Source organism: Poeciliopsis prolifica, unplaced genomic scaffold (assembly GCF_027474105.1).
Source record: "Poeciliopsis prolifica strain line A6 unplaced genomic scaffold, Auburn_PproV2 SCAFFOLD141, whole genome shotgun sequence".
In the NCBI taxonomy this organism is placed as follows: Eukaryota; Metazoa; Chordata; class Actinopteri; order Cyprinodontiformes; family Poeciliidae; genus Poeciliopsis; species Poeciliopsis prolifica.
Genome location: NW_026562516.1, coordinates 222,550 through 250,228, shown reverse-complemented (window position 1 = coordinate 250,228; position 27,679 = coordinate 222,550). Strand labels below are relative to the sequence as shown.

Here is a 27,679-nt window from a genome sequence, read left to right as displayed (position 1 = left end):
AAGGTAGTCCTAAAGAGTGCTGACTCAGTCAGAGTGGCTGTGTTTCATTTGTAAAAACATTTAAAAACCATGCATCATGCACACTTTTCCATAAAAAGTGTGAAGTGCACAACTCAGAGACTGAGATCTAGTCAAAAGTCAGGGAGCAAAAACAATATTTAATACGTCTGCAGACGGAGAGCAAAAATACACTGCATGAGGCGAAAATCTAAATCTGCTCTAATGAACTCAGAGTTACACAGATGCTGTATTCACCTCTTTCTCAGCTAACAGAGGCAGAGATTTAATCTTCAAGGACCAAACAAAGGAAAACAGACAGAAGGAACAGTTCAACTATCATGTCTACGGGATGCGAAACCTAAACAATCTATCTCCGTGCAGGGAAGGCCATGGGAAAGACAGCAAGTTCCCAGACGACTCGTCTGGGAAACTTCAGCAGACACATCTTGTTCAATTAGTTTGTACACCTTCTGCAGCTGCACGGAGAAACATCTTGACTATGATACAATTATATTTATGTGATACATAAAAAAACACTCTGTGATGCAAATAAAACATTTTCTCTTTCAAGAAAAATCTACTTCTAAAGTGAAAATGTTGCAGAGTATATTTAGTGCATAGTAAATGGTTGGTTGATGCAAAGATGAGTCAGAAACTAAAAAGTGGGGAAACTCAGGTCCTGACCAATTCTCCTTTTCGTGATGTTGCTGTCTTGTTCCTCTATCTCGATACTTTAATGTTTTGCTTCAAGCCACTCAAGTCTACTTTCTAAATCACTCAACTATAAAAAGGGCACTGTGTTATCTAAATAACCAATACTCAATTTAAAAAGTTATTTTACTTTTTTCTCCAGACATGATAGAAAAAAAAATTAAATCAAGCGTAGAGCTACTGAGGCACAGAAAATATTTATTATAACTTCTTCTTATAAAATCAGATTGCATATGGAAAAGAGCCCAGATTTAATTAAAATTTACAGAAATAAATTGGATTTACTTCCACCATTGTTTTCAGGCACTTTAACGAGCCAGTGTGTGCTATCCTAACTTTCTCACCAAGATGTTTGCTTCTTTTTAAAGCTGAAATAATTCATTTATCCTTCTTTTACTGCATGTTGATAAAGTCCATGGGTCACTGCATGGGTAGAGTCACCTCCAGTTCCTGCTTGTCGCTAAAAAACTGTGCCTTGCCCTCTTGATTCTGGATGGGATGGGGGAGATGGAGACCCAGTTTACTAAAAAGAAAAAAGAAGGGAGAGACAAGTGAAAGCATTGATGTGAGAAGGAGAGAGATGTTAAGTAGTTGAGGAGGATGTTGAGAGCTGGTTGGAACCTCAATTGAAGCTCAGGTCAAGATCTGAAACAGTGATTAAAGTAAAATGTCTGAGGATCTGAGCTGTGAGTCTGAGCAGCAAATTCTCCTTATGAGATCAAAAATAAAAGACAAGATTTTCAAAACCTCTCTTACTACTTTGGAGTCCGCAGATCCAGGTACTTCTCCTTTAAATCTAAGAAGACATCTTTTGCCTTTGTGTCGGGTAGCTTTATTTTAACCTAGGGGTAGGAAAAAATATTAATATTATTCTAGTATCCCAAATAGACCCGGTTTATACCAATAATCATTTCAAAAGTATAAACAAATCTTTTGAACAAATATTTGCTATATTTTCTATGAATGTTGGGCATAACTGTAAGTGAAGAGATAATGAATGAAAGAAAAGTACGAAATGAAACAAAGAAGGGAGCACTGGAGGGAGAATGCTATCAAAAATTAAGTCTAGAAATACAAATATTTTTCCATACTCTTAATTTCTTAGAGGATGGAAATTAAGAGTATGGAAAAATTCTCAATTTTTTCAATGTCTAGAAGTGTTTTTTTTAGACGTGAAAAACACTTAAATCATATTCCATACTTTGTAATATTTCTGTTCCTATATTAGACATGCACTTTATAATAGATTTCAGTTTTTATCCCAATAAAGGACAGCTTGGAAGAAGTTTTTGCTAGGATTTACATTTCAGGTGCCATGCAATAAAACTCTGCCTGATCCTTTGACTTTCTCTATTCTTTAGTTGTGTTTTTAGAAAGAAAAAGAAAAGTGAGGAAAGTGTGGATTAATTACAAGCTATATCGTCATCACACTATTGAACAATAAAATCACAATGTCTGGTTTCTTAATAAAATGCAGCTCCTAACATTTTAAACCCGCTGGTAAATTGCATTTGGTTTTGTGTTTGTCTTTATTCAAATGCTTGCAGATGTTTTCCAATGTGAAAGAAGTTTATTCATTTAGTGAACAACTTGATTTATGCTTAATAAATTACCAGCATGGCTTCACAGCACATCGAAGATGGGTCCTTCTGGCTTAAGCCCAGGAACAAGTCTTCTGTCCCAACACTCTGCTTCAGGATAATTTCATACCTGTAACGAGCCATATCAGAATGCACATGAAAATTGCACATTATCATAGAATGAGGAAACGGAACTCACTTATTCAGTTTTCTGGTAAAGATTATCAAATGAAAGCAACATTTTTTGCTTGCAATCGTACCAATGGGCAATTTTAGAGTAACCAAATAACATCTTTTTAAACTGGGTGAAAAGCAACACATGCACAGAGAGAAGAACCCAGGCCAAGATTAAAACCCAGGATTTTCTTGTTGCAATCCACTGTGAACCCTGTGTGTCGTATTCTATCTAGAATGAAGGCAGCACCACTACAGGTTTTTCTCCTCAGTCTTACTCAGGTTGTGGTCTCGGGTCATCCAGATCATCATACTGAGAGCCTTCAGCCACCTCCTCCTCACTCCAGATATCTTTACTGGTTTTCTTTGTGTAGGCAGTAGACACTAAATCAGCAGAAAGTCAGGTTGAGCTTTTAACATGTTCTTGTTCAAAATAAATTTCACCAAGATAAACAAGTGCACATACCTTCTTTTTCGTTTTTAGGAGGGGGGCCAATATGTCCAGGACCAAGCTGTCCATGGGCTGTTGCATTTTGCTAAAATAAACCCAATTTAGTTATTCAACTCTTCTGCACCCAGACATAACTTTTATGGAATGATTACATAAAAAAACAACTAACTCTTTTAAATAAACTTTCTCATAATGTTTATTTGTGTTTGTGAGTAATCTTACTTTACAGTCTTCAACATCATCTTCCTCCTGCTGAGTTGCTAACAGCGCAGACAAAGCCTGCAAGTTTTGGTAATGAGATACTCCGAGAAATTCCATCACAAAAAATAAGAAAATAAGAAAGAAAATGCCTTAAAACTGCAGCTGCTGCATATAATATGCTTGTACTTCGGTTTTAAGATAACTACCGTTGCTTAAAAACGAATGATAAAAATCACTTGGCCCTATGAAGCGAAAGCTCAGCTGATTAGCATGCTGAGTAGAGCTCGAACCTTTGGTGTTGTCGTTTTCTGTCTCCATGGAGACTGGCTGCCACGGTAACTAGCGACGTTGACCTGAAAAGTACGTAAAAAAAATGCCTGAGTGAAATTAGCTAAGTGAAAGTCATATTTTAAAAATTATGCATATACTTTTAAGGATATATACCTTAAATATTTATGCTTAATTTAATCACCGTTCTAAAACATAAATAGTTACATATTAATAACTAAACATACATATTAAAGCAGTGGGCATGTAGTTTTTTTAATCTAATATTTCAATGGCACCACATGAACCAGCTTGATGTCACATTTAATATTAAAAGAACACTACTGCTCTTCTTTTTAAGGTTATTTTATTTATTAGTGTTTTACACCCATATTCGTGTAATTTTCTACTTTTGATTTTTTTAAAAATATATTTAGCTTTAATATATATTATAAATACACTGATAATAATAAGTAACATTTTTCCCCGTTTTTATTCAAATATTTATATGTTTTGTTAATTTGGCCATATTCAATATAATTTGAATTAATCCACACATTTAATTAAATTAACTAATTACGTGAGAGGGAGAATGTGTGAGCGCATAGAATATATATAAATATATTTATAATGGCATTATCAGATTTATTTTGGCGGGTTTTTCTGTTTTGAAAAAAAATCACAGAAGCGGCGCTAGTCAGTCTTGTCCCTCGGCGGATTCCGTAGCCAGTGTATATGGCCCTCAGCAATCATATTGAAGGTGACAGGTAGAGTCATGCCGGGAGCCTCGAGTTTCCTGCCTTTCGCCGTTTTTGCGGCTGATGATGCCGGTGAGGGAGCAAAAGAAGAGACATCCTCGATAAACCTGGACGACCTTTCACTCTACACAAGACCTCCTCCTCCTCAAACTGTCCGGCATGAGGAGTCTGAAGCGGGTCAACTGGAGGAGAAAGTCGCCGCCGTCAGGAAGTTAGCTGAGCCGTACACTACTTGGTGCCAGTCAATGTACGCTGAAATTGAACCCAAAGTTCAGAAGGTCGTCCAGTTGGGAAACGACGCGAACGACTATCTGCAGAACCCTCCTAAAGACTTCTATCCCCGGGTAGGAGTCATCGGTTTAGCCGGCGTCGCCGGACTTTTTCTGGCCAGAGGATCCAGAATTAAGAAGGTGTTTTACCCAACGGGCCTTATGACCCTGGGCGCCTCCCTTTACTACCCGGAGCAGGCGGCGGCCATCGCCAAGGCGACCGGAGATTCCGCGTACGACACGGCGGTCCAGGGCTACGCTGCTGTGGAGAAGATCCTGAAATCTCAAATCAAAGATAAAAAGAGTGACGAAAAGTAAAGACTGAGGATCAAACGGTGTCTTCATTCCCTGACGGAGTTTTGAAATGTGACTTCAATGCTCTTTGGACTACGCTTGAATTGTAACTCAGGATTTCCAGCTTTTAAGATGTACCTCTAATTCTGATGTAAATGTATATTTATGTAGAAAATAAGACCTGCTTGGCTTACATTAAAATTCAGGGTTTGACACATTGGTGTGATGGTTAGTATGAAGAATAATCTTACAATAAAAGCTTCTTTAGTCCAATTAAATATAATATGCATGAAGTCAATGAGAATATTCTCTCCAAGGTTTTCAGACAGTAAAGTTAAACTATTAAATCAGAAGAAATAATCAGTGGAAAACTGATTCTGGCAGATTTTTTGAACTTGGTTTGCAGATACAGCTATTCATTCAGTTCTTTTGAATACAAAAACAATCCATGGGAAAATAATAACTATTCACATTTAGCCTCTAAGACTCAAGATCCATTATATTACTAAGGTATTTAAAGGCTTGATATGTAATACTTTATACTGTGATTATTTATTCTAGTCCAATTTAAAAACTACTTTTCTTATCCCAAAAGTAAATTAAACGTAATTCATTTCATCCAAGTATCTTCAACATGTCTGGAAAAATCTCCAGTAGCAGTCAGTATTGCAACAAATCTGAACAGGCCACTGACTGAAGACTGATTCTGTATGACAGTTAATATCTGCCATAAATGTTAACGGGAAGGAAAAACAATTCTCAATGCAAAACTTTTGATTCAAAGAACGAATCAAAAGTAATGTAGTAGAGCTACTTTGACATACTGCCACTGAAAGCAGCATTATTCTGGAAACTGCAATTAAAAATGACTAAATTAAATTAATTGCATTTAATACAAGGTTTCACAAGTGTCAAAACTATAATTTCCTAGACTCAATTTTCCAAAGTTCCTATTTGTCTTTAACCAATTTTATATATAGTACAAAAGTTCACTTTGAGTTTAGTGCAAGTAAAACAACTACTAACATACTTAATTTTATTTATGGTTATCAAAATCTGACACATGCTGCTTTTCAGGACACATACCCTCTGCATAAATCTGTCATTTTTAAAATTAAATAAAAGTAAATCTGAACAAGTTGGATCAGTTTTGATGACAAAAAGTAATTGCATCAAGCTAAATTTGAATCCAAGAACAATTTTCGAGTGACTGTAAATCATAAAAAGCATTATTCCATTAGGAATATAATAGTTCGTACAATGAATTACTTGCAGAAGAAGTATCTTTGAAGAAATCAAATCCGCTATATGGCTGTTGAATGTTTTTATTCATTTTAGCCAAAACAACAGAAAAAATGCAAAAAATTAAATATGACTTGAAATATTCTCCTCAGAGAAGCACCAGCTTCTCATTCAGAGCAATCTGTGCTTGGGTCAGGTTAGACAGGTAGGTCACCATCAACAGGTCCTGCAAACAGAAATTTGTTACAGCTTTGTATCACAATCAAGAAAGACTTTGCTTCAATATGATGTCATACGTTAAAAGCAAACTATGGATTTTAATATTTTTTGACGAGCGCTTACGTTGATATTGGAATTGAGCATGTTCTCAAAGTCCTCGGCTGTGATGGTCGGCACTTTGTTGACCAGATCCATGAGGAAGCGACCCACGCTGTTATCAGCCGTCACCTTTCCAGACTGGGACATACACACACATATTACGATCAGGGTTTAAATCCATCATAGAGACCGAATCAGAACCAGGCTTTTCTGCTCACCAGCACATCCTCGATGTATGCCAGCACAGTGGTCAGCATGTCCTGTATCCTGGACGCAGCGCTCCCCACCTGGGACAGGTCAGAGGTCAGCCCCTTGGTGCGGCTGGGAGTCACACGAGTTCTCTGCAGAAGATCCACTACAAAATAGAGATAAAGTCAAAATGTTTACAAAGAGGACTGTTAGAAATCATTTTAATTAGTTCATTTCTTGTTTTTAAAGGGGCAGTGTTATGTATTTCCAGGCATATTGTGGTATTTTGTAGCATAATCAAGTATGTTAACTTCAGAGTGTAAAAATTATATATTTATCAAATAAGACTTAAAATAAATGATTTTGTAATTTAACGTCTTGAAATTGGGCCTCTTTCTCTTAAAAAACTCCTGCTCTTTCTGCCATCACAATATGGCTCCACTATTAAACCTTTAACAATGTTTTTAAGTAGCTCAGATAATGAGGTCAGCTGCTGTGCAGAACCACCAAGTGTTTGCTGGTTGCTGCTGGCTAGTCTGAAGGAGCTGAGTAGCAAAGTCACTGTGAGGCAAAAGCTTAGAAGCTGCAGCTTTTTTGTTGTTGTTGTTGAACTGAAACCAAAAGGTCTAACTCTTTTTGCAGATTTGTTTATTTTGCTTAAGCAATCATTTGTATTTCTTTGTTTTGTCTTTGATTTAAATACAATCTTTTTATGCCCTTCAAAACTTTTCTTTAAGGTCAAAAGCCTCCAATGTGGTGTTAGGCTAGACTTTGAAATAAAAATTTCCTACAGAATTAAGAAAACCAGTAAAGTGCTTACCACCTATCCTCTCAGTGTCATAGTAGATGTATTTGACAGTCAGCGGGGTGAACATAACACCAACAGTCTTTCCTGGTACACCCATCTGTGCACTGAAGGAGACACACAAACACATCCAGAAGGTCACCATCAGCCTGGAGCTGCACACACAAACACACACATGCGAACAAGCAGAGCAGCTCACCTGACGTAGGCGCGGATGTTCATTTTGCCGCTCTGCAGCGCCGTGTCCACGGTCAGGTGGATGGGGTTGGTGGCTTCGCGGCTGTAGTACTCATGGATGAGCACCGAGTGTTCAGTGATATCAAAGCCTGTGGCATACCTGAGAAGAGAAGACAATATGCTGGAACCTTTTCCACTATGGTTTAAACTTTAAAGGGGACCTCTTGTGCTTCCTTGAACAGGTTATGACAGGCTAAACAAAACATGTTCTTTACATTTTTTCTTTGCGCAAAATCATTCTTAGAAAACAAGGTTTTAGTCTGGTCAGTTTTGCCTATTTTGAGATATTTTAGGGTCTTTTGTCATTTTAAATCCAAATAAGCTTCTGGCCATGTCCCCCAACTCACATTTATTTGCACATGAAAAAGCCTGCAAACAGATACGCAATTATACAACTAATGCACAAGATAAAAGAATGCATAAAATTGTTTCTGAATCAACAACAAAACACTTGTGTTTTCTATTGTACTGCACAATCAGCAGTGAAGCCAGTTGACCAAACATCCTAGTGCTTCCCTGGGGTTGCTAGTTGAGGGGCAGTGCCAGGTGATTTGCGTTACATTCTGAATGTTTTTGAAATGGCTCATTTTCCAGACGCCCTCTTGCAGTTTATTGTGAAAATAACATGTGATATGATGTAAATATGTGTTAATTTTCACACATAAGTCTCTGTAGGGTATAAATCGCACCCCCAGCCAAACTAGAAAAAAATCTGCGACTTATAGTCCGGAAAATACAATACGTCTCCATTGAAGCAAACTGACTCACCATCCGATGATGACTTCAGTGGGCGACACCCTCTTGTGAAGTTCATACATGTTCTTGGCGAACTCCATGTCCACAGCAACCTGCAGATATCCACAGAAGTTTACAAACGCACTGATACTACATGCTGTTATTTATTTTACTTTATTTATATAGGTCAGTTCTTTGTGAGTGATCTGAGCTCAGACTGAACGTCTGGACTTTCCAACACTCACTCCAGGCTCCAGATCAAACAGCAGAACAGGCTCCTGCTGTTTGATGTGAAGATAAAAGTGGGCTGCAGCTCTGCTGGTTTCAGAAACAGAAAACAGTTTGAGATGGTTTCAGAGCTTGTAGGACAGAAAAGTTCCTCTGCACATACACAGAAAAGTAGGACAAGTTTCTAACCTTTTTCTGTGAAAACATATTCTACATTGACAAATGTCAATCTAAATCACATAAAACATTTACTTTAATTCAAAACAGAGGAGCAATTAATAGACTTATTGCAGAAACAATAATAAATACCAGCCATCACAATATTGCCTGTGGCACTTCACAGTTGATCTTGTCTGTTCAATGATTTTTCCTGAAACTCGACGTCAAATTAATTATTTGTAGAAAATTTGTCGATATGTGGACTTTTTTCAAAGAGCATGTCTAAAATATCCAAGAACAAAATGGAGCTTGGGACGCTGAAATATTTAGCCATAATGCTAACTGACACTAACGGCTGGCATCCACAAAGCAGCCAATTCATGAGCACCTTTTATCTTCCTATTTAGAGCTGATTTAGCTGGTTCTCCCAGAGCAGACACAGGGAAGCCTGCAGTTGTGCCAGGTTGGTTTCCACTATGTCTATCAATGCATAATACGCTATATTTGTTGTTTGAACTATTGAGCATTTATAAATACTCTAAATGCTAAACATTCTAGCATTTAGCACTTAGTGAGCATTTAGAGACATTATTAGACTATTCATGACCCCCACATATACTGGGTTTACACTGTAGTTTGTAAGTGTTTACTGAGTGTTGTATCTCCATACCATTTTGCTCTGTAACAAGAGAGAAACCCAGCTGATGTTAGTTGATTAATTAGTCAGGCTGTCTGCTCCGGTAGCCAACATGCATTCAGCTTCTTGTGTATTAAAACCAGGATTACATCCAATCAGCTAGAATGTTGGGTGGCAGTCCTTTAGCATCCACACTTTTGTTTGTCAAACATAAAAAACTACACTCTCTTTTAAGCAAAACTAAAATGCACATCATTTCTTTCAGCCAGCTGACCAGCAGTACACAGTCTTAAAACAACAGCTGGGAGGCTGGAAGCAACTTGTCCTTGTTGTTCTTTTGTTGCATTATAAATACAGAGCGGAATGATTATTCAGCTCAACTGCTATTGGATTTATCAAATGTTCATTCTACATTTTCGCTTAAATCTATGTTTGCAAATAAAAACACAACATTTATGTTGACTATTTTCTAAATAAATCATTTTAAATGAGAAATTAGATTGTTTTGCGTATTCATATAAATAGAATAATAGTGTTAAAGCATATAAACAGAAGATCTCTTCCGTTTCTCTCGTTGTTTATTCAGGTTCGCCGTCATAAGCCGTGTATTAGCAGCTCACCTCATCCTCAGACTCGTTGTGAGGGACGGAGAAGCAGTTGGTCACCTCTATAGAGTGTTTATCAATGGTACCTGAAAGAGGCGGACGTTAAAAACTAATTAAAACAGACTTTTTAAACAAGAATATGACTCCGCTGATGCTCCAGATGTGTTTGCATCAGGATGCGCTAAGCCAGCATGTGTTAGCAGCTGAGCTAATGCTACACACGGCTTTTCCATCCATTTTATCCCGATGTCACCCCAAAAGAAAGACGACGTTTACCCCAGGACGTAACTTACCCAAAATGGTTCCGATGACCCGGCTCGCCCCCTCATTCCTTCGCTCGTAAGAGTCGCAGATTGAGGCGAGAACGACGGGATGGATTTTCACCACTGGCCCGAACACCGACATCTTGAAGAAAAAGGATCTACCAACGCCTGCAGTGAGCGGATATGCTGCCGCCTACAGGCTGGCGGCCAAACTGCTAGTGATTTGCCGTTCGCGGACGAGCCACGAAGACGGGTCGGTTCCTTTCACTGAACGAGGGGAGCCAACACTACTATTCACTTGATCTTATTTGGAGAGTTGCATGTTTGAAGATAATAAGATTTTATTTAATTTTATTTAATTTTATTTAATTTTATTTTATTTTATTTTATTTATTTTATTTTATTTTATTTTATTTTATTTTATTTTATTTTATTTTATTTTATAATGCCCAGAAGCAAAACAGGGAATCTGAGCGACTACCGCAGTTATACGGTTCTCTGGTAGTAAATACTCAGCAAGTCCTCCACCAGTTTTCTGATTGATCTCTCAGTCCAGAAGAAGATCCAGAGGACCAGAGTGAATCTGGACTGAGACAGAGGAAAGCTGTAATTCACTGATCTGGATACTAATACACACATACATACCTTCACACAACTTCACTGATAAGATGTTTCCATTCTTCTTCACTTGGAATCAATTTAAAATTCCACCATTGAAGACCCCAGTGATCAGCAGACACAGCAAATTGCTTGTGTTGAGCTGACTTTACAACAATCCCTCATACAGAGCATACATGTATAGCATCAGTGGAGAGGAAGAACTCTCCTTCAACAGGAAGAAGCCTCCAGCAGAACCAGAACCGGGTTCGGTACCAGCAACCATCTGCCACGACTGACTGAAGCTGAGAGAAGACAGAGCAGAGACACAGCAGGCCAAATGATCAGGGGATCTATCTATGTTCATGGAAGTGAAATGTAAACAGCAGGAGAGGGAGAACGGTTTGGTGATGGCAGCATCATGTCAGCCAATGCACTCCTCCAGGAAGGAACCACAGCCAATCAGAACACCAGCTCATACCACCAAGTCTTCCTCTATCACCAGAGCGCCTCCTGCAGGCCTCTCCAGATCAGTAAACAACTGTTGCTGGTTTTATTTTTCCCCAGGAGGGGTTTGAGGGTCCCAGAGATCCTGAGAGCTGTCAGGGGCCTCATGCCTCTGCTCAGGTCGGGTCCATTCTAGCAAACAGCTCCTGGTGGGAGATCGGACCAAGCTGATTCTGGTTGCTCTACATTTTATTTATTTATTGTTGCTGTTTACAACACTAGACTTTGTTTTCTAATAAGTTGGTGTACCCAATGCCTCACAAACAAAGCTTTAAAAAAATAATTTCTTTCTAATTAAAAACTCCTTTGTATTTGTGGTGATAGTTTCACCACAAATGCAATCACAACTTGTTATAGTAATGATGCAGTGCTGCAATCTCAACCTTATTGCTGCCACTTTTGAGTTCGTCAGCTTTGTATCGGAAAGCTGTGAGCGTGTTCAGAAGTCATATTTTTCAACAATCTCTGTTTGCTTCAAATTGTTTAAAAATATTTTTTTGACATAGAGCTGGAACTTGTATGAAGTGAAGATCCATTTTGGAGCCGAAAGAACTGACCCAAATAGTCCGGATCCCAGAAAAGAGGCGGAATTCCCATCAGTGACGCGAATGGCAGCTTGTGAATTTCAAGCTGATTTCATTCAATTCAATAATATCTTTGACGGTTCGACATCTGCGCGAGCCAAAATGGCTTTAAATAACGCAGTGTTACAGTGATTAATAATGTAAGGTTGTAATAATGAAAGCACACTTTAAAAAGACTTCCAACATCAACTCAGACCAAATAATAATAATAATAATAATATATATAATAATAATAATAATAATAATACATTTTATAAAGGCGGATGTTTTTATTTTATTTTATTTTTTTCAGTGAACTCTGCAGATGCTGAGAATGTCGCAGCCAGCAGGAGGATGAGGAAGAGGAGGAGGAAGACCGGCCCCCCTGCTGTGCTGAGACTGAGGCAGGGTTGACAGGGGCTGGACTGATGACAGCATCCTCCTCCGCTCTGAGGCTTCAACACCTGACCGCCTCCATCAGAGCCGCACAGATCATGGAGCTGCCGGGTTATCCCGACGCCACCATTTCGCACCATGCTCCGCAGACGCGTAAATATTCCACTTCAGCCGCTTAATCTGTTCTGCTCCTCCCCTCAACCTGATCATTCATTGCCTATAGCTTTCGGATTTTCATTTATTGCGTGACCGAGTCGAGTCGAGGTGCTTCTTGTTTTCCTGAAGAGAAAAAAAACAAAAGATCCTGTCTCGCTGTTCCCACCAAGGATCAGACATGGGTGGAATCGAATCACCAGCGCCGGCCGGATTATGGAGCAGATTTTTTTTTTCCTCATGATACAACAGTCAGCTCGATCCAGGTGAGAAGTTGCGACGCTGAGCCGGTAGGATGTCGGATGCTGGATGTTTGTGACATTAATCCGAAACCTTTTGGTTCCTGACTCTGAGGGACTCTGGAACAGAGGCTATTTCTGACCCATCCATCAGCAGGATAGTGCGTCATCTTGACTGCCACTCTCCGTCTCTTTCTCTCTCTCTCTCGCTCCCTCTTTCTCCTGCGATCAGTTGCCTAAATGGAGGCACAACATCCAGGTCTGCTGGAAAAGGACCTGGACTCCATTTTCCCGTGCAAATATTTCAGGGAACAGTATGCCTCGCTGTGCAGATTTCTCTTCTCTTTGGGACTTATGTAAGAAATCTCAGCAGGCATACGGTAGAAATAAACCACATTTAAAATAGCACCATGAGTGCACTTGCACAATATACTCACACTGGCACGCAAGGACCACACACACACACACACACACACACACACACACACACACACACACACACACACACACACACACACACACACACACACACACACACACACACACACACACACTCACATACACACACAGCCCAAGGCGGCTTTTTGCGTGTGTGTAACTGGCTTAATTAAAGAACCTCCAGTGTGAATATGCACAGCTGCGCTCCTGGATCAGGTCGTCTCTCAAACCAGGGAACAGAATATCCTAAAGATCTGTAGAATATCATTCCACTTCCTGTTTCAACTCCAGCTTCTTGTGTTTCAAAGGTGTCGAATTATAAAATGATGTCTTCAACCTTTTCACATTTTGTTGCTGGAGTAAACTCTTTTTGAACCTCAAACATTTTAACCTGGACAGTGTTCAGTTTTTATACACACACCCACACATATATTCCATATTCCTATCTTTATCTGAATTCACTTGCTTTGACATTTTTCTCTGTTTTTGAGAAGTTTGACTTTAGTCTCCGAATATTTCACCCTAATTTTAGTATCTTAACTCTTTTCTCAGTATTTTGACTTTTTTCTCAGTTTTCAAGAAATGTGACAATTTCTGAGAAATGTTACTTTAATCTTATAATTCTGATTTAAATATCAGAATCTTATGCTTTAATAACCTAATTCAGATTTTAATCTCAGTATTCTCACTTTTATTCCAGAATTTTCATAAATTTGATTTTAATCTCAGTATTCTGACTTTAATCCCAGAATTTTTGAGAATTTTGACTTTATCAGAATCGCTCACTTTATTCTCAGTATTTTGACTTTTTTCTCAGAATCTTTGAGAAATTTAATTTTAATCTCAGAATCTCTTATTCTAATCTCAGTATTCAGACCTTTTTCAGAGTTTTCAAGAAAACTGACTATAATCACAGAACTCAAACTTTAATTTCATAATCTCACCGTTTTCCCAAAATTGTAACTTTGACCTCAGAATGTTTCCTTTTTACAGAATTCCAAGAAATGTTACTTTAATCTCATAGTTTTGACTTTAATATCAGAAAGTCAGACATTAATTTCCATTTTCTGAGTTTTATCTAGAGAATTCTGAGAAATTAGACTTTGATCTCAATATTTGGACTTTTTTTTGGAATCCTGAGAAAAAGAAAGTCAGACTAGATTAGAGTGGCCCAGTCAAAGCCTAGAAATAGATCAAGTTGATAATCTGGGCAAGACATCAAAACTGACGTTGCTCTTCATCTCATCAGGCCTTGACCCGCAAAGCAGGAAGACACTCATCCTGCAAGACACTTACAGCTGCTAAATACAAATGCAAACCAACTTTTCAGATTTCTGAGTAATTTCAAAAACCATTCACCATTTTCCTTTTACGTCCCAATTATATGCTGCCACATAAAACCTAAATAACCTATGTGAAAGTTTGTGGTTGTAATGTGATGAAATGGGATTAGACATAACTGATATAATTTTTACTAAACATCTTCAAGGCAGCTAAGTGTGTTTGTAGGAGTTTGATATATGTTGATGTTGTGGAAAAACAATAATATCTTATGATGTTTAGTGAGAGCAATCAATCATGGTTTAATTTGGTCATTGTGTTCTCTTCCTTCATTCCAGGCTTCAGTCAAGCAAACAAATAATCCAATCAATCACAGCGGGACACAGTCTGACACAAGGAGGATATCAATAACAGCCTAATACTCCACACCCACACACACACACACACCCACACACACACACACACACAGATAGACAGAGAGACGATGGCGCTGGAGAACTCCGTCTTCCCTTCCCGTCCCGACTCCCTGGCCCTTCCTGTGGAGGAGAAAGCTGAAGCCAAGGAAGACGAGGCGGCGATGAAGTCGACGGCTTCCACTGGAGTCTTTAACGTATCCGAGGAGTTGGGCCACGTCGTCACCACACAGACCATACCCTCCCTTTCACCCCCGGCCAAAGTCAAAAGGTCTTTCCAGTCCAAACTCGCAGAACGGGAAGCCACCGCCAATCAGCACAGGAAGAAAACCCCGGGGCCTGAAAAAGAGAGGGGGCGATTCGGCTGGGGTGAGTGACCTCTGTGACCTTCATTTTTCAATGTCAAACCTGTTTCTCAAGAGAAATACTGTTTTTTTATGATCAAGAATGGACAACTAAACAGTCCACTTGGTGCAAAGCCATCATGTTTGACTCTTCTTCCATCTCTCACTGCAAAAACACAGAAGTATTAGTTCTACTGGCAGATTATTTCACTTATAACATGAGAAAAATGTCTTGTTGTGAGTGAAACAATCATTTTTACCAATATTAAGAAATTTATGACTTAAAACAAGACTACACAGCTACTCGCAAGTTTGTTTTGCCTTAATTTAAGTGTAGTAAGATATTATACAAAGAAGAACTAAGGAATTTGTGTTTTTGCAACGCTCTCTCCTCTATAACTGACTGCTCCTCCTCTTCCTCTCTTTATCTCACTTGCAGTCGTAGCAAATCTCTAATTTGGGCCATGCAGCACTTCTTCACCCCTCAGTGATTTTGACACTTCTGCTCATCTTTTGCCTCCAGTCTTTACAGCAAGTCTTGGCTACAAAAAGAAAAAGTCTAAACCTAAGAATTCTGTTAGTTACAGAACTGCAGCAATACAATGAGTACTTTCTTTGCTTTAAGTCATGTAGGCCAAAATTGTCCAGTCAAAAGAAAATAAAAATAAAATCAAGCAAATAAAGTAGTCATTTTTTTGTTCGGTTGGTTTGTTTTTGTGGGAAAGGGATGTTATGCAATGTAGAACCAAAACTTTAAAAGAATTTTATTAAAAAAACAATTTATTTGGACCTAATTGAACAAATTTCTTCAGTTATAAAAACAGAAATTGTGTCACTTTCTTTCCAAGTGGCTGCTATGTTTTGCTAAACTTAATAAATTAATTAAAAGTTGGTTTGGGTGCTATTTAATCAAAGCTTCTGGATAAATTAGATTCTGTTTATTATAAAAGCTCGGTTAATAAAAAGATGAATACTTAGTGCTGTTCTAAAAAAAATGTTCGGTAATATTTTCTCCATTAGAATCACCGTGAGTGCTAAACGAGTCAAAGTTGCATCATTCTTACCTCTCCTGATTTTGAGAGGGACTTTCTTGAGAAAAACTAGCAAACCCACTCAAAAAACAAACTAAAACAAACAGAATTAGACAAAAAAATTAATTATAATGAAGAATCCAAAACTATTATAACCCAAATGAGTCAATCTGTTCTCTTTCTCAAGAGTTTGTTTTATAATAGAACCTTTAATCAGATGTAGATCTGCAAATATTGGTAAAAACAGCTGCAGCTCAGTGTTTTAAGCTCTACTCTAGTTTGCACATAATAATCGCTAAGATGCTGCATTTACTTTATATAAGTCTTCATCCGAGGCCTATCGTTTGAATCAAAAATCTATTCTTCTTGTCATATTTTGATTTTTCCAACTCTTTTTTTCTGTAGTTCCACCTGTAAGAGGAAGCCTTGTGTGTAACCGTAGCATTTGATGCAGTAAAAGTCTTAGTGACACGTTTGATCATCATTTAATGTGTTTTTATTGTGCTGTCAGCTCTTTATTGTAGCTTTTCTTCTCTTGGTGTTTGATATTTGTCCTGTCACACTCTGTCTGTTTTATGCTCCTCACCTGTCTGTTTTCATCTGTTTTCCATTCTTGTTTCTCTGAGCATCCCCTGTTTCCATTTACCTCCTTCATTCATCTATCTCATCTCATTTTAAGACTGAAATCCTGATCGAAGCTTCAAATTCATTCAGAACTTCTGAGTTTTGGAGATGATGGGATAAAACATAGAGTGAATGTTTGTGTTCTGTGTCTTCTGTCAGCTCGGGCTCGGCGTAAGAGGCAGCGCTACGTTGAGAAGAACGGCCGTTGCAATGTGCAGCACGGCAACATGCGGGAGACGTACCGCTACCTGACCGACATCTTCACCACGCTGGTGGACCTCAACTGGCGCTGCTCGCTCTTCGTCTTCGTCATGGCCTACGCAGTCACGTGGCTCTTCTTTGGCGCCATTTGGTACCTCATAGCCTACTGTAGGTAAGGTTTTTCAGCATTAGTAAGGTTTATGCATCTACCACCCATTCTGCAAACACACAGAATATACGGTCTAGGTTATGAGATTAAATATGAATAGTAGCATGAGTTGAGACTGCTGGATTTTTGCAAACAAAATACACAAAAACGATCAGAAAGTTTAAAAATTCACAGGATGAACAAAGAATACACAGAACTTGTTTTTTTTAAATGCTAGTCAGATTCAAACTAATAAAAATGTAGCTAATTATAATTGATGTACTGACACTAACCCTGTTAAAACCTTTTCATTTCTTTCTCCAGATGCAATATATTTTGTGTTAACACAGCTTTAGAAATTCCTCGTCCAGTGAGCTGTTTCCTTTACTCCAGTGATGAGATAGCTTAACAGCCTTTTAGCCACAGCATCATATTTTGCTGACTGGTAAAACAGTGGCATCAATCTTTTCACAAAGCTTTTAGCAAGCCGGTTAGCGATCACATATTCCAAAACTATCAATTTAATCATCAAAAGGAGGCGTTACATTTTCGACATCTTTGCTTTGAAATCCCGCTAAGTAAAATGAAAAAAAAAAAACAGATGACCATGCACATATAAACGTTGCTGTGTATTTCATCATGTCAGGGCCTCTCTTCCAGATGTGTGCTGGAGCTAATTAGCTAACATGGTCTGCTAGAGAAACGATGACCTTTTCTACCTGCTCCAGGCTGCATTTAAGTGTTGCCAGAGCAATTTCTGTGATGCCTCAATTCTTTGGTCACCGGCACAGTTCGATAAAAGTCAAAGATTATATAAAGTGCCTCACACCACTTCCATTAATTAGCTGTGCCTCTCCTGCTGGAGCAGTGGTAATGAGCGACATTAACCCGTGTAGTGTGTGTTTGAAAGGAAGCTCTGCAGGCTCTGAGAGGGCTGAATTATGCCTGTGATATACTGGGACGAAGTGATGAAAAAGGTATTAGATTTTTGCAGAGTGGGGAAAAAATGACAGCCGAACATGTCAGGTTAATGACCAAGCATAAATCTGTGCAGGATTTATTCCGTCGAGTGAAAAGGAGAGCTGAGTTGCCATGTTTATACTTAAACCATACGGTCTAAAAATAAACAATAATAATAATTTAAAAAAACTCTTCTCACTCTTCTTGCTGTTTCTTTTGACACCCACTTTGTCGCCTCCTCCCACCCTGCTATTTCTCACACATTCTCCTCGTTTCGCTCCCGAAGGGGGGATCTGGACCATCTGGAGGACGAGGCGTGGACGCCGTGCGTGAACAATGTCAACGGTTTCATATCAGCTTTCCTCTTCTCCATCGAGACAGAGACGACGATTGGCTACGGGCACAGAGTCATCACCGATCAGTGTCCAGTGGGCACCATGCTGCTGCTGCTGCAGGCCATACTGGGATCGATGGTCAATGCGTTCATGGTGAGCTGTGAGATATGATTTATTTTAGAAGAAAATCTAATATTACAGCAGTGGAAAGTTGGATAAACACTTCTAATAACGAGGGGACAGAAATAGTAAAAACTGAAGATATTCATTTGGACGGTCATTTCGTCACTATTTCCAAAGTGGAAATTCTCTGTTCAATAAATGAGAAAAGTGACATTAGTTGCTTAGCAACAGAGATGATAAGTACTGTTGCACCTGTATACAGATCGTCCTTAATACCTGTTGTCTCATATAATAAAAATTCTTCTGTATCTCATCACACTTTAAAGGGCATCTATTATACAAAATTCATGTTTTTCATGTTTTTGTGCTTCTAAAAACAGACTAAACACTTATTTTTGGCAATAACTTAATGACGATCTATGGTGCCGTTTCAAAAACCTCAGGAATGTAGTGTCACAAATCACTGTGAAGCCCAGCCTCTTACCTAGCAACACAAGCTGAGCTCCAGCACATTTAGTCTGCACATGTAGTGCCATTGTATGCACTGTACAATGGCTGCTGGAACAGACAGCAGCCATTAACTTACCATCGAGAAACCACTTGTTCTCTTCTTGGTTGTGCAGGAGGCTCTACCTTTGCTTTTTAAAAACATACAGTTGTATAATTGCGCATCTGTTAGCAGCTATTTTCACGTTTGAGTGTAAATGCTGTCCAACCGACAAATTACAGCTCTGCAACTCAGGCAACAGTAGCTCAAATCACCAGTTGTCATGACAAAGATTTTGCAAAATATCACCTGATCACCAAAAATGACATACCTGTGCCTCTCCTGTCAACTGAATACAGAAAACAGAGGCTGAAGTTCACACAACTAGGCCAAAACTGAAAAGTAACAGACTGGAAAAATGTTTTCTGATTTCATAAATCTCAATTTTAGGTTCAATTTTCAGACACTATAATCAGAAGTTGGTGTAAACATCAATACACTGCAAAAACACAACATTTTACATAGTATTTTGGGTTTTACAAGAAACATAAAATGTGAAAAATGTCTTGCTATAGGTGAAATAATCTGCCAGAGAAACTAGCACTTTTTTTTTTTAGCATTTACCAAATTCCTAACTGATCAAGAAAAGGGAAGATTTAATAACGTCAAACTGGAGCTTTATTTAAATATCTGGTTAGTTTTTATCCTGCCTATAGAAGCTTAGAATATCATTAAAAGACACTGATCTGATGCTTCAAAACCGGGAACATTTTAATACTGCATGCACTAATTTGATTTAAATGAGTTCTCGCAGCAGCATCAAGGGTAAATCATGTTTATGCATGTCTGCGTATTGACAAAAAAAAACATCTTCAGAGCTGATGGACACGTGGGATGTTTCCCTCTGCATCTTAAAAATATTTCAGTCTGAGGTTAATTCAAGTGTCACTACTGCTTTAAACACTGAAAGCTGGAAATAGGTCTATTGAGAAAAGCTCAGCTCAGTCTGTATTCAGCAGCTACAATGGAGATGCTGCAGCTGCACAGCATCACTGGACTGCTTAGCTGAAGAGTTAATTATAAATGCTGAATAACAAGCATTGCTTTTAATTTTTCAACAATCCTCCGCTTTTCCAGCTGAGGAAAATACCCTGTGGGTCATTTTTTTGTTTTATCTTTTTGTTTTGTTTCGGATTCTGACCGCAGGCCGTGCTTGTTTCTTCCTGTTTCCTTTCTGCGCAGGTCGGCTGCATGTTCGTGAAGATCTCCCAGCCTAATAAACGGGCCGAGACGCTGGTGTTCTCCAAGCATGCCGTCATCTCCCTGAGAGACGACAAGCTCTGCCTGATGTTCAGAGTGGGCGACCTTCGGAGTTCCCACATTGTTGGGGCCAACATGAGGGCCAAACTAATCAAGTCCAAGCAGACCCAAGAGGGTAAAACAAGGACAAGCATCAAAATGGAAACATATTTGCAATAAATTGCTATTTTGTTGCATCTTGTTTGGATACTAGGTGTTTTTGTCTCCTGCAGGTGAGTTCATCCCTTTGGACCAAACAGACATCAGTGTGGGCTTTGAGACGGGCGATGACCGCCTCTTCCTCGTCTCTCCGCTGGTGATCTCCCATGAAATCGACGCGCGCTCGGCCTTCTGGGACATGTCGCAGTCTCAGCTGGAGAAGGAGGATTTTGAGATTGTGGTCATTCTGGAAGGAATGGTGGAGGCCACCGGTGAGACATGTTTGAAATGAATATTTCCTTCACATAATGCTTTGTATTAAAAATTTCCCAACTTTAAAATTGACGATTGCAAATCAGTAATACAATAGATTACAGCATCAGAAATGACCAAAAGGTTTTATTGCCTAATCTCATGCTATCCTATGCAGATGCTTTGTCTACTCTGATGAAGATTCACTCAATATTCTGAATAATCAGAGTGTTTTCTAAAAAAATTCAACAGATCTAACCATTTGGTCAGGGGGCATTCTTTGTCTTTCTACCTCATGAGTGTGTTTTATGTGTGCAGGAATGACATGCCAGGCGCGGAGCTCCTACCTGGCGGAGGAGGTGTTGTGGGGTCACAGGTTCAGCCCCATGATGCTGCTGGCGGAGGGCTTCTTTGATATCGACTACGGAGCCTTTCATCACACGTTTGAGGTAGCTTCTCCTCAAAGATAACATTAAAATTCTTAATTGTTTTGAATCAATTTACTTATATTTTTTTGCCTATTTTATAGAAAGCAGATAAAATGTTATCTTTTGGTTGCCTTAACAGTCATTTCAAGCAGCTTAAAAACACAAAATTCTGGTAAATAAAAACTCTCCCAGTTCTGTACTTGCCCCCACCAACAACTCTAAATTCTCACACTCTCATGGGGTTACTGAATGGCATGCTGGGAAATGTAGGAACTCCAATTTTACACCTCAAAGTCACTAAATAGGAAGGGAATTTGAGTAAATTAAGTTCTATGATACCACAAGAGCAGCTGTTCTCCATAAAAAAATCTGTCAAAGTCTTAAATTTGAGCTTAGCTTCTTGAAATAAAGAAAAATGTTTGTATTTTTGTAACTTGTACAGATGAGAGGTTTAGTAAAGTAAAACTGATAAACGATGTGAGGTTCATAACCAGAAATCAAAACAGTTCCATGATCTGAAATCAGTTTTCTTTCTTAGGAAGTTTGGGTTGTTCTCAGATGAAGTGAGACTGGAGAAAAGCTGAAGCTGCATTGAATGGAGTCTGATTATGTGGTTTGACCTTCTAATTAGGATGCCTCTTTCTCATCTCCAGGGAAGGGTTTCTCTGGCAACTTCATTGCTAAAACTGGCAAGCAGTTAAATTCAAGTTATGATATGATGGACAAGCTTTACCGAAGGCTCTGTTCATATTTTCCAGTCTGAATCATCCTTTTTTCAACTATATTCATACTACAGTTTAAAGATTTCTTATTTGCACGTTGAGCTTTTAACCCAGTGGTTGTCGTTTCACTGGCGTTAGAAACTATAACCTCCTGCAAATAGTGGACAATTCTGCCGGCCACGCCCACCAACTCAATGTTTACGCGCAAAATGGCTGCAGATGGTCGTGCAATTACACAACCATACATCTTTGAAAAGCATTAGTAGAGCAAACTGGGCTGTTTTGAGACATACTCGAAACCCAAATGAAAGTGTAAACAGATCAGATTTAACTAACTTACCTTCCTTCACACCCACCAAGGTGAACACGCCCTCCTGCTCGGCTCGGGAGCTGGCGTTGGCCGCGGCCAGACTCGACGCTCACCTCTACTGGTCCATCTCCAGCAGGCTGGACGAAGAGCCCACGCTGGCCGAGCAGGCCGCCAAGCAGCCGGACGGCGACTCGGCCCACAGCAAGGCGGGGGAACCCATCTTCACCGTCGGGGAGATGACGGACATCCAGGAGCAATCAGCTTTGGGCGAGTTGAATGGCAGCGTCACCACCGATCAATCGGAAACAGAGGCCTAGAACAGAGAATGTTTACAAAGAACCTTCAGTATCTCGCCACATCATCAAAGTTGTGTGTTAAAGACTCTTTTAAGGCAGATGAGTAATTTCAACACACCCACTGATCCCACGGTAAATGCCACAATCTTGTGTTACCTTATAAAAGAATATTTTTTAATATTTGTCTTATTTGTTATAAGTGTACTCAATGTGCATATCTGATTTTGTTGTATTTGCTCTGATCACCCTTGCCTATATCTACTTTAAAATGACAATACTATGCTTCAGGTGGGTTTTAACAGCAGTCCATCCTGTGGACAGAAAGAATGTTGCACAGACAGTAATTAGTTTTTTTGTTTTGTTTTTTCCTTTTCGCCCAACTGATGGTTTCACACGAAAAGTTAAATATGTTGATTATTAATGCCGTTTAAAATAGATACAGTGCAGAGATGCTTTACTCTAAGCTGCAGTTTTAGAAAATATAGAAATACAAACAAACTTTTTTAGATGCACAGATTAAGAGTTACTGTAAATCAGTTAGAAATATTACAGTTAATTAAACATTTTCCCTTTTTTATTTGGGTAGAAACTTTCATTTGGTGCTAGTAAGCTATCTAGGATCACTTTTGTTGAACAAAAATATATCCCCTGATGTAAACAACATTTATATCTTTACTCACATTATTGTAAACAGAGAATATAAAACCTTTTAGAAAAAGGTCAACATGATGCTGCTTCACAAGGTTATTGCTTTGGTAACAATATATTATGCAGTCATACTTTCCCAGAATTTACAAGTTATTTTCTAAAAAGTACAGGTTATTTTTTATAAAGGTTACTGCCTGATTTACCATTCACTTACTGGAACTTGACCTGAACAGTAGCCCGCGAGGTCCAAAAAAGTTTCAGGAAAGTCTTCAGTTAGTTCCACAAAACTAAGATAAAATTCCAGAAAAATTAATCTGTATATTTTAGAAAATCAACTTATAAATTGCCTAAACTTATATCCGCAAAAAAAAAAAAAAAAAACTGTATTATTTTATAGAGTAATTGAGTTGCAGCTGGTATCCTGTAAACGTCACAGAGGTAAAGTATAAAAGCATAAAATTAACAGAAACTAACCAGAAAATTGCTCTTTAAGTCTTTAAAGACAGGTAGTCTGTAAATTACAGAAACATAACCTGGATATTATGGCGAATTAACTTAGAAATTTCAGAAAAGTAAAGAAGCTTGTTTAATCTGGAGTATTCTAGAAATTTCTGGAAAGCATTTCTGAAAGTCTTCTTCAAATTTTTATTTGCAAAAGCCCTGGAGAATATTAGGCTGTATTTTGCATTGCTGCCTTTTATATTTCTTTGATTTTTGTTGGTTTCGGCCATGTATAATGTAAAAGCACAACCAAGCCCTGCTCAGTTCTGCCCAAATTCCTGCTTCTGCTGCTGTGTATATCTATATATCTATTTCTATCTATCTATATATATATAGATATAGATATATATATATATGTGGCTGTTTTTACTTGATGTTTTTAATATTTAAATAGCACATTGATTAGAATGAATAAACTACACTATATTCCAGAGACCATGTTGTAGATTTTATTTTCTCTATGGAGATTTTGCTTTGTATGGAAATTGTACAAACTTAGTTTTACTAAGGCTGCAGATGGAAGGAAATCCTTCAAATTTATAGGGTCATATAGTTTGTTTTTTCTCTTCAACAATGAGCCACAAATGCCTCATATGGTGGAGAAAAATTTGTTTGTTTGTCATCTACGTTTTACTGTGTATTTTTCATTTTACAAAATGACAAGAAAACTTTACAACAAATCACCTCCAAAAATCCCAAAGTAAATAAAAACAAGACAATAACAAAATAAATTCATGAATAATTATTGGATTGGGTTTTACATTTCTGACTTCATTTAAGAATATGACTCTGCTTGCCTTCCTATAACATGAACATGATTATTTGAGGTTTTCAGTGAGTTTCAAAAGGGGCCATGTCCCCCTTCTGCCCCTCATTAGGGCCCCTACTGCTCTCTAAGCTTTTTCGGCACATAAAAAAATGTTTCAATATGAAATTAACTCCACAAGAAAAAAGTAGCCTTGATATTTGATTTTATTGATAGAATGAAAGCAAATATATTTGTTTTCTAAATAAAACTTTCCCTTTTTCTTTAATGAAAATGTCTCAAAAACATGTAGAACTAACAACACAATTTACGTTTCTTTGTTTATTGATGCCATAAGTTAATGTAGAAATACTTGGAGTAGTACCAGAATAACTCAGTGTATATAAATGATGAGCTACAGAAAGTAAAGTTCATTGCTGCTGAAGCTGAGTCAACAATAATCACAGGTTTTATGACGTCATGTGCATTAGTCTGAGCCATGTATTGTTATCATATACAGTGCATATCATATTTAAAGGTTATAAGTGATAGAGAACATGGTGGATGAAATAGCATTAATTCTTTAAAACCAGAGCGGAGATATTAACTTGCTGTGGCTGTGAAATAATTTAGCCAAACATAAAGCGTACTAATGGCGTCGTAAACTTCCTCTCTGATCTCGTAAGTGATTATTCATGTTGAACTTTTCATCTCTGTCTCCTGTGAGGCTTCTCGGAGTGAGGTATTTCATTAGAAATTCATGGCTGGCTGGCTGCATCCAGAAAAGTCAGCATATTGGGTTACCAGGCAGAATCTTGGCATAAAGAAAACACATCCTCCGCTGTGGCCACAAGAGGGCGGTAGAGCCCCCGCGCATTCTCCTGCAGCCACTCACACAGCCTCTTTGACGTGTAATGGGATGGGGTCCCCATCGCCATCACATCTGTGTCCTAGGCAACAGAGGCTGGGGACAGCGAGAGGGCAGATAGTGTGTGTGTGTGTGTTTCTAAATGTGTTTGTCTATGTTTTAGACGTCTGTGTGAGAACAGATCAGGATGAAGGTGATGAGGCTCAGAAATCACCTTCATGAGGAGAACAATAAATGCCCTTGACATCAGGAGTCAGACCATTTTTCTTCCATCTGCAGCAAAAAATGAAATGCCACAACAAAGGTTTCCTTTCAGACTGATAAACAAATGAACACTTTATTTATCTCTCTGTTCGTTTTCAGCAGAGGCGAGTATCCAAAAACTGTTCTCAAGTTAGAGTAGTGCTACTTGAACAAATTTAAAACTGAAAAAATCAAAAGTAGCCATTATAAAAAAAAACAACAACATTTGGACATTTGGTAAAAAGTCAAGTACTGAATAACTGATCAAAATATTAAAATTTGCTATTTAAAAATGACCATCAGATGGAAAAAATACGAATCAATTTTTTTCAATATGAAATTTACGAGACTAACAAAAACTGTTCCCTCTGTGTGTGAGGGAACTTTTTGCTTAAAGCATGTTTGTAGCTGTGCAAGAAATTACTTAAGAGTAAAACAGATTTTGGTAAAAGAAAAAAAAAGTGATTCACGTCATGACAAAAAAACACTTTTTAAACAATAAAATCAGGCAAAAGATTCACAAAGCATGCAGAAATTTTACTCAAGTAAGAATAATGATACTTCATGATAATATTACTCAAGTAAATGTTCAGTGTAGTAAAAATACTCATTAAAGGACAATTTTTCCAAAAGTTCACTGAAGTAAATGTAACTAGTTCAACTACACCAAGAATTGGACTCAGTCTAATTCTCAAGCTGTAATTAATATTTTAATGGATTTTATTTTAGTTTAAGACGGATGCTTGCAAAGTCTGAACTTAAGTTTATCTTGATAGAAGGAAGTCATGATAGTCAGGAAAAATAAAATCAAAGGTTGATCTTGAACATATTTTTGACTCCATGCAACAACAGTCAATGAATCAGAATTTACTCACCTATTTCATTTGAAAACAATGACAGTTTACCAAAAGGCTTTAAAACACCATGATGTGAAACATCCATCTGACATCAGCCAGCCAAAATTATTATTGTTAGAAAAAAACAGTGTGCAGAAGAAATAAATATCCTTATGTATTCTATTTGATATTCAAAGTTGCTTTGCAGCTGCTTTTGTATGCTATCTGCTGCTGATTTTTAGAGTACTTTAAAAGCAGTGAAGAGTTAAAGGAAAAGGCTGCCAGTTCCTGGTGAAGTGGAGCAGAGCTGATAAAGGAATGAGACCAGCCAATGCAGCACACAGCAGCGTCTGAACCAGCCCATTTAAATAACACTCATTTTGCAATACTCCATTGGTTCTCCACAAACTGCAGAACATTTCTTACAAGGCATCTACACGTTAAAAAATAAAATAAAAAAGAGATTTTCTGCTGAAATATAAATGCAAATAAAACAGTCTATATGTCACAGAGAAGTGTTGTTAATTAAGGGAAGATGTCAGAGGAAGAAAACTTCAACATGTCACAAATTTGAAGATGATTTCACTAATAATGAGCTCTCTACTTATTTTTTGTGACATCTTATATTCTGTATCTACGTCCTTCATAGATAGAAGGTCAGGAAAAGAAAAAAGAGACTCCCACAGGCTGTAACCTTACAATCTATCATCTCCAGGAACAAAGAGTGAAAGTTATTTTTACTGAGCCTTGCAAACATATAAATAATCCTTCAACTTCTTCCACATTTTGTTGCGTCACAAACACAAACTTTCTAATCGTGTCAATGGAATTTCATAACACAATATGGTGCAAAACTGGAAAGTGGCAAATTATATTGTACATGATCTACACTGAAAAAGGAGCTGTGTGTTAGTATTAAGATCTGTTCAGACATTTTAGTTTTCACTGCAGCTGCAAGCCTCTGCCTGTGCACTGCACAGAATACACAGAAGAGTTGGTCTATTCTTCTTTAAATATGTTTGGTCTCAGTCTGGTGCATTGAGACAAAATATTTTTCTGACCAAAGTCCAACATGTTGGAGATGAGAGTCATTGAGCCTTTAACAATGTTTTACCAGTGTTTCATTGATAAGTGAATTGTAAAATGAACTCAGCAGATGCGCAGTTCCACCAGGTGGTTGCTAATTGCTGCTGGCTAGTCTGAAGGAGCTGAGTGGTAGCTGCTCTGTGGGGCAGAAACTCAGAAGTTTAGAAACTGCAGCTTAGAGCAGGAACTGCATCCTGAAGGCGGAGCTAAGTCCTCCCAAGCATTTTGCACAGCTGAATGTTTACCATGTTTTACATTAGATAATAATGTTAAAATATTGTGTAAATGCATGAGGCAGAGAAGCTTTTCACATATAATCTGTC

The 27,679-nt window shown here is 38.2% G+C and overlaps 4 protein-coding genes across 5 annotated transcripts; 2 read left to right on the top strand and 2 right to left on the bottom strand.

Moving 5' to 3' along the window:
* Positions 1 to 152: 152 nt before the first annotated feature.
* Positions 153 to 3,383, bottom strand: dnaaf6 (dynein axonemal assembly factor 6). 2 transcript variants are annotated; one of them, XM_055025285.1, is made up of 6 exons: positions 3,139 to 3,383; positions 2,932 to 3,001; positions 2,744 to 2,849; positions 2,325 to 2,421; positions 1,468 to 1,553; positions 153 to 1,234 (listed from the first exon to the last, which is right to left on the bottom strand). In XM_055025285.1, exons 1-6 carry the CDS (start codon positions 3,232 to 3,234, stop codon positions 1,132 to 1,134), a joined length of 558 nt encoding a protein of 185 aa, XP_054881260.1. In that variant the 5' UTR covers positions 3,235 to 3,383; the 3' UTR covers positions 153 to 1,131. The 2 variants fall into 2 exon arrangements, with proteins under 2 accessions (XP_054881260.1, XP_054881261.1); XM_055025286.1 differs by having other exon boundaries at positions 1,159 to 1,234; positions 1,459 to 1,553.
* Positions 3,384 to 4,045: 662 nt separating this feature from the next.
* On the top strand, positions 4,046 to 4,920 carry LOC129355700 (MICOS complex subunit MIC26-like). Its single transcript, XM_055025296.1, has one exon. It carries the CDS (start codon positions 4,160 to 4,162, stop codon positions 4,727 to 4,729), a length of 570 nt encoding a protein of 189 aa, XP_054881271.1. The 5' UTR covers positions 4,046 to 4,159; the 3' UTR covers positions 4,730 to 4,920.
* A 1,094-nt stretch (positions 4,921 to 6,014) lies between these two features.
* On the bottom strand, positions 6,015 to 10,291 carry eif3f (eukaryotic translation initiation factor 3, subunit F). Its single transcript, XM_055025295.1, has 8 exons — positions 10,154 to 10,291; positions 9,876 to 9,946; positions 8,265 to 8,344; positions 7,459 to 7,596; positions 7,275 to 7,366; positions 6,484 to 6,620; positions 6,290 to 6,403; positions 6,015 to 6,173 (listed from the first exon to the last, which is right to left on the bottom strand). Exons 1-8 carry the CDS (start codon positions 10,263 to 10,265, stop codon positions 6,096 to 6,098), a joined length of 822 nt encoding a protein of 273 aa, XP_054881270.1. The 5' UTR covers positions 10,266 to 10,291; the 3' UTR covers positions 6,015 to 6,095.
* A 1,893-nt stretch (positions 10,292 to 12,184) lies between these two features.
* Positions 12,185 to 24,013, top strand: kcnj9 (potassium inwardly rectifying channel subfamily J member 9). Its single transcript, XM_055025290.1, has 8 exons — positions 12,185 to 12,605; positions 14,636 to 15,079; positions 16,869 to 17,082; positions 18,305 to 18,506; positions 20,206 to 20,398; positions 20,496 to 20,693; positions 20,992 to 21,122; positions 22,184 to 24,013. Exons 2-8 carry the CDS (start codon positions 14,782 to 14,784, stop codon positions 22,448 to 22,450), a joined length of 1,503 nt encoding a protein of 500 aa, XP_054881265.1. The 5' UTR covers positions 12,185 to 12,605; positions 14,636 to 14,781; the 3' UTR covers positions 22,451 to 24,013.
* Positions 24,014 to 27,679: the final 3,666 nt, after the last annotated feature.

What these genes read in the sequence shown, in the direction of transcription:
- dnaaf6 (XM_055025285.1), bottom strand. Translation starts at nt 3,234, where the DNA reads ATGGAATTTCTCGGAGTATCTCATTACCAAAACTTGCAGGCTTTGTCT. An exon ending in ATGATGTTGAAGACTGTAAA is followed by an intron (nt 3,002 to 3,138) that starts GTAAGATTACTC and finishes GGTTTATTTTAG; the next exon opens with CAAAATGCAACAGCCCATGG. An exon ending in GATCTGCGGACTCCAAAGTA is followed by an intron (nt 1,235 to 1,467) that starts GTAAGAGAGGTT and finishes TTTTCTTTTTAG; the next exon opens with TAAACTGGGTCTCCATCTCC.
- LOC129355700 (XM_055025296.1), top strand. Translation starts at nt 4,160, where the DNA reads ATGCCGGGAGCCTCGAGTTTCCTGCCTTTCGCCGTTTTTGCGGCTGAT.
- eif3f (XM_055025295.1), bottom strand. Translation starts at nt 10,265, where the DNA reads ATGTCGGTGTTCGGGCCAGTGGTGAAAATCCATCCCGTCGTTCTCGCC. An exon ending in ACTGAAGTCATCATCGGATG is followed by an intron (nt 7,597 to 8,264) that starts GTGAGTCAGTTT and finishes TTCTCTTCTCAG; the next exon opens with GTATGCCACAGGCTTTGATA. An exon ending in AACATCCGCGCCTACGTCAG is followed by an intron (nt 7,367 to 7,458) that starts GTGAGCTGCTCT and finishes TGTCTCCTTCAG; the next exon opens with TGCACAGATGGGTGTACCAG.
- kcnj9 (XM_055025290.1), top strand. Translation starts at nt 14,782, where the DNA reads ATGGCGCTGGAGAACTCCGTCTTCCCTTCCCGTCCCGACTCCCTGGCC. An exon ending in CGATGGTCAATGCGTTCATG is followed by an intron (nt 18,507 to 20,205) that starts GTGAGCTGTGAG and finishes CTTTCTGCGCAG; the next exon opens with GTCGGCTGCATGTTCGTGAA. An exon ending in CCTTTCATCACACGTTTGAG is followed by an intron (nt 21,123 to 22,183) that starts GTAGCTTCTCCT and finishes ACACCCACCAAG; the next exon opens with GTGAACACGCCCTCCTGCTC.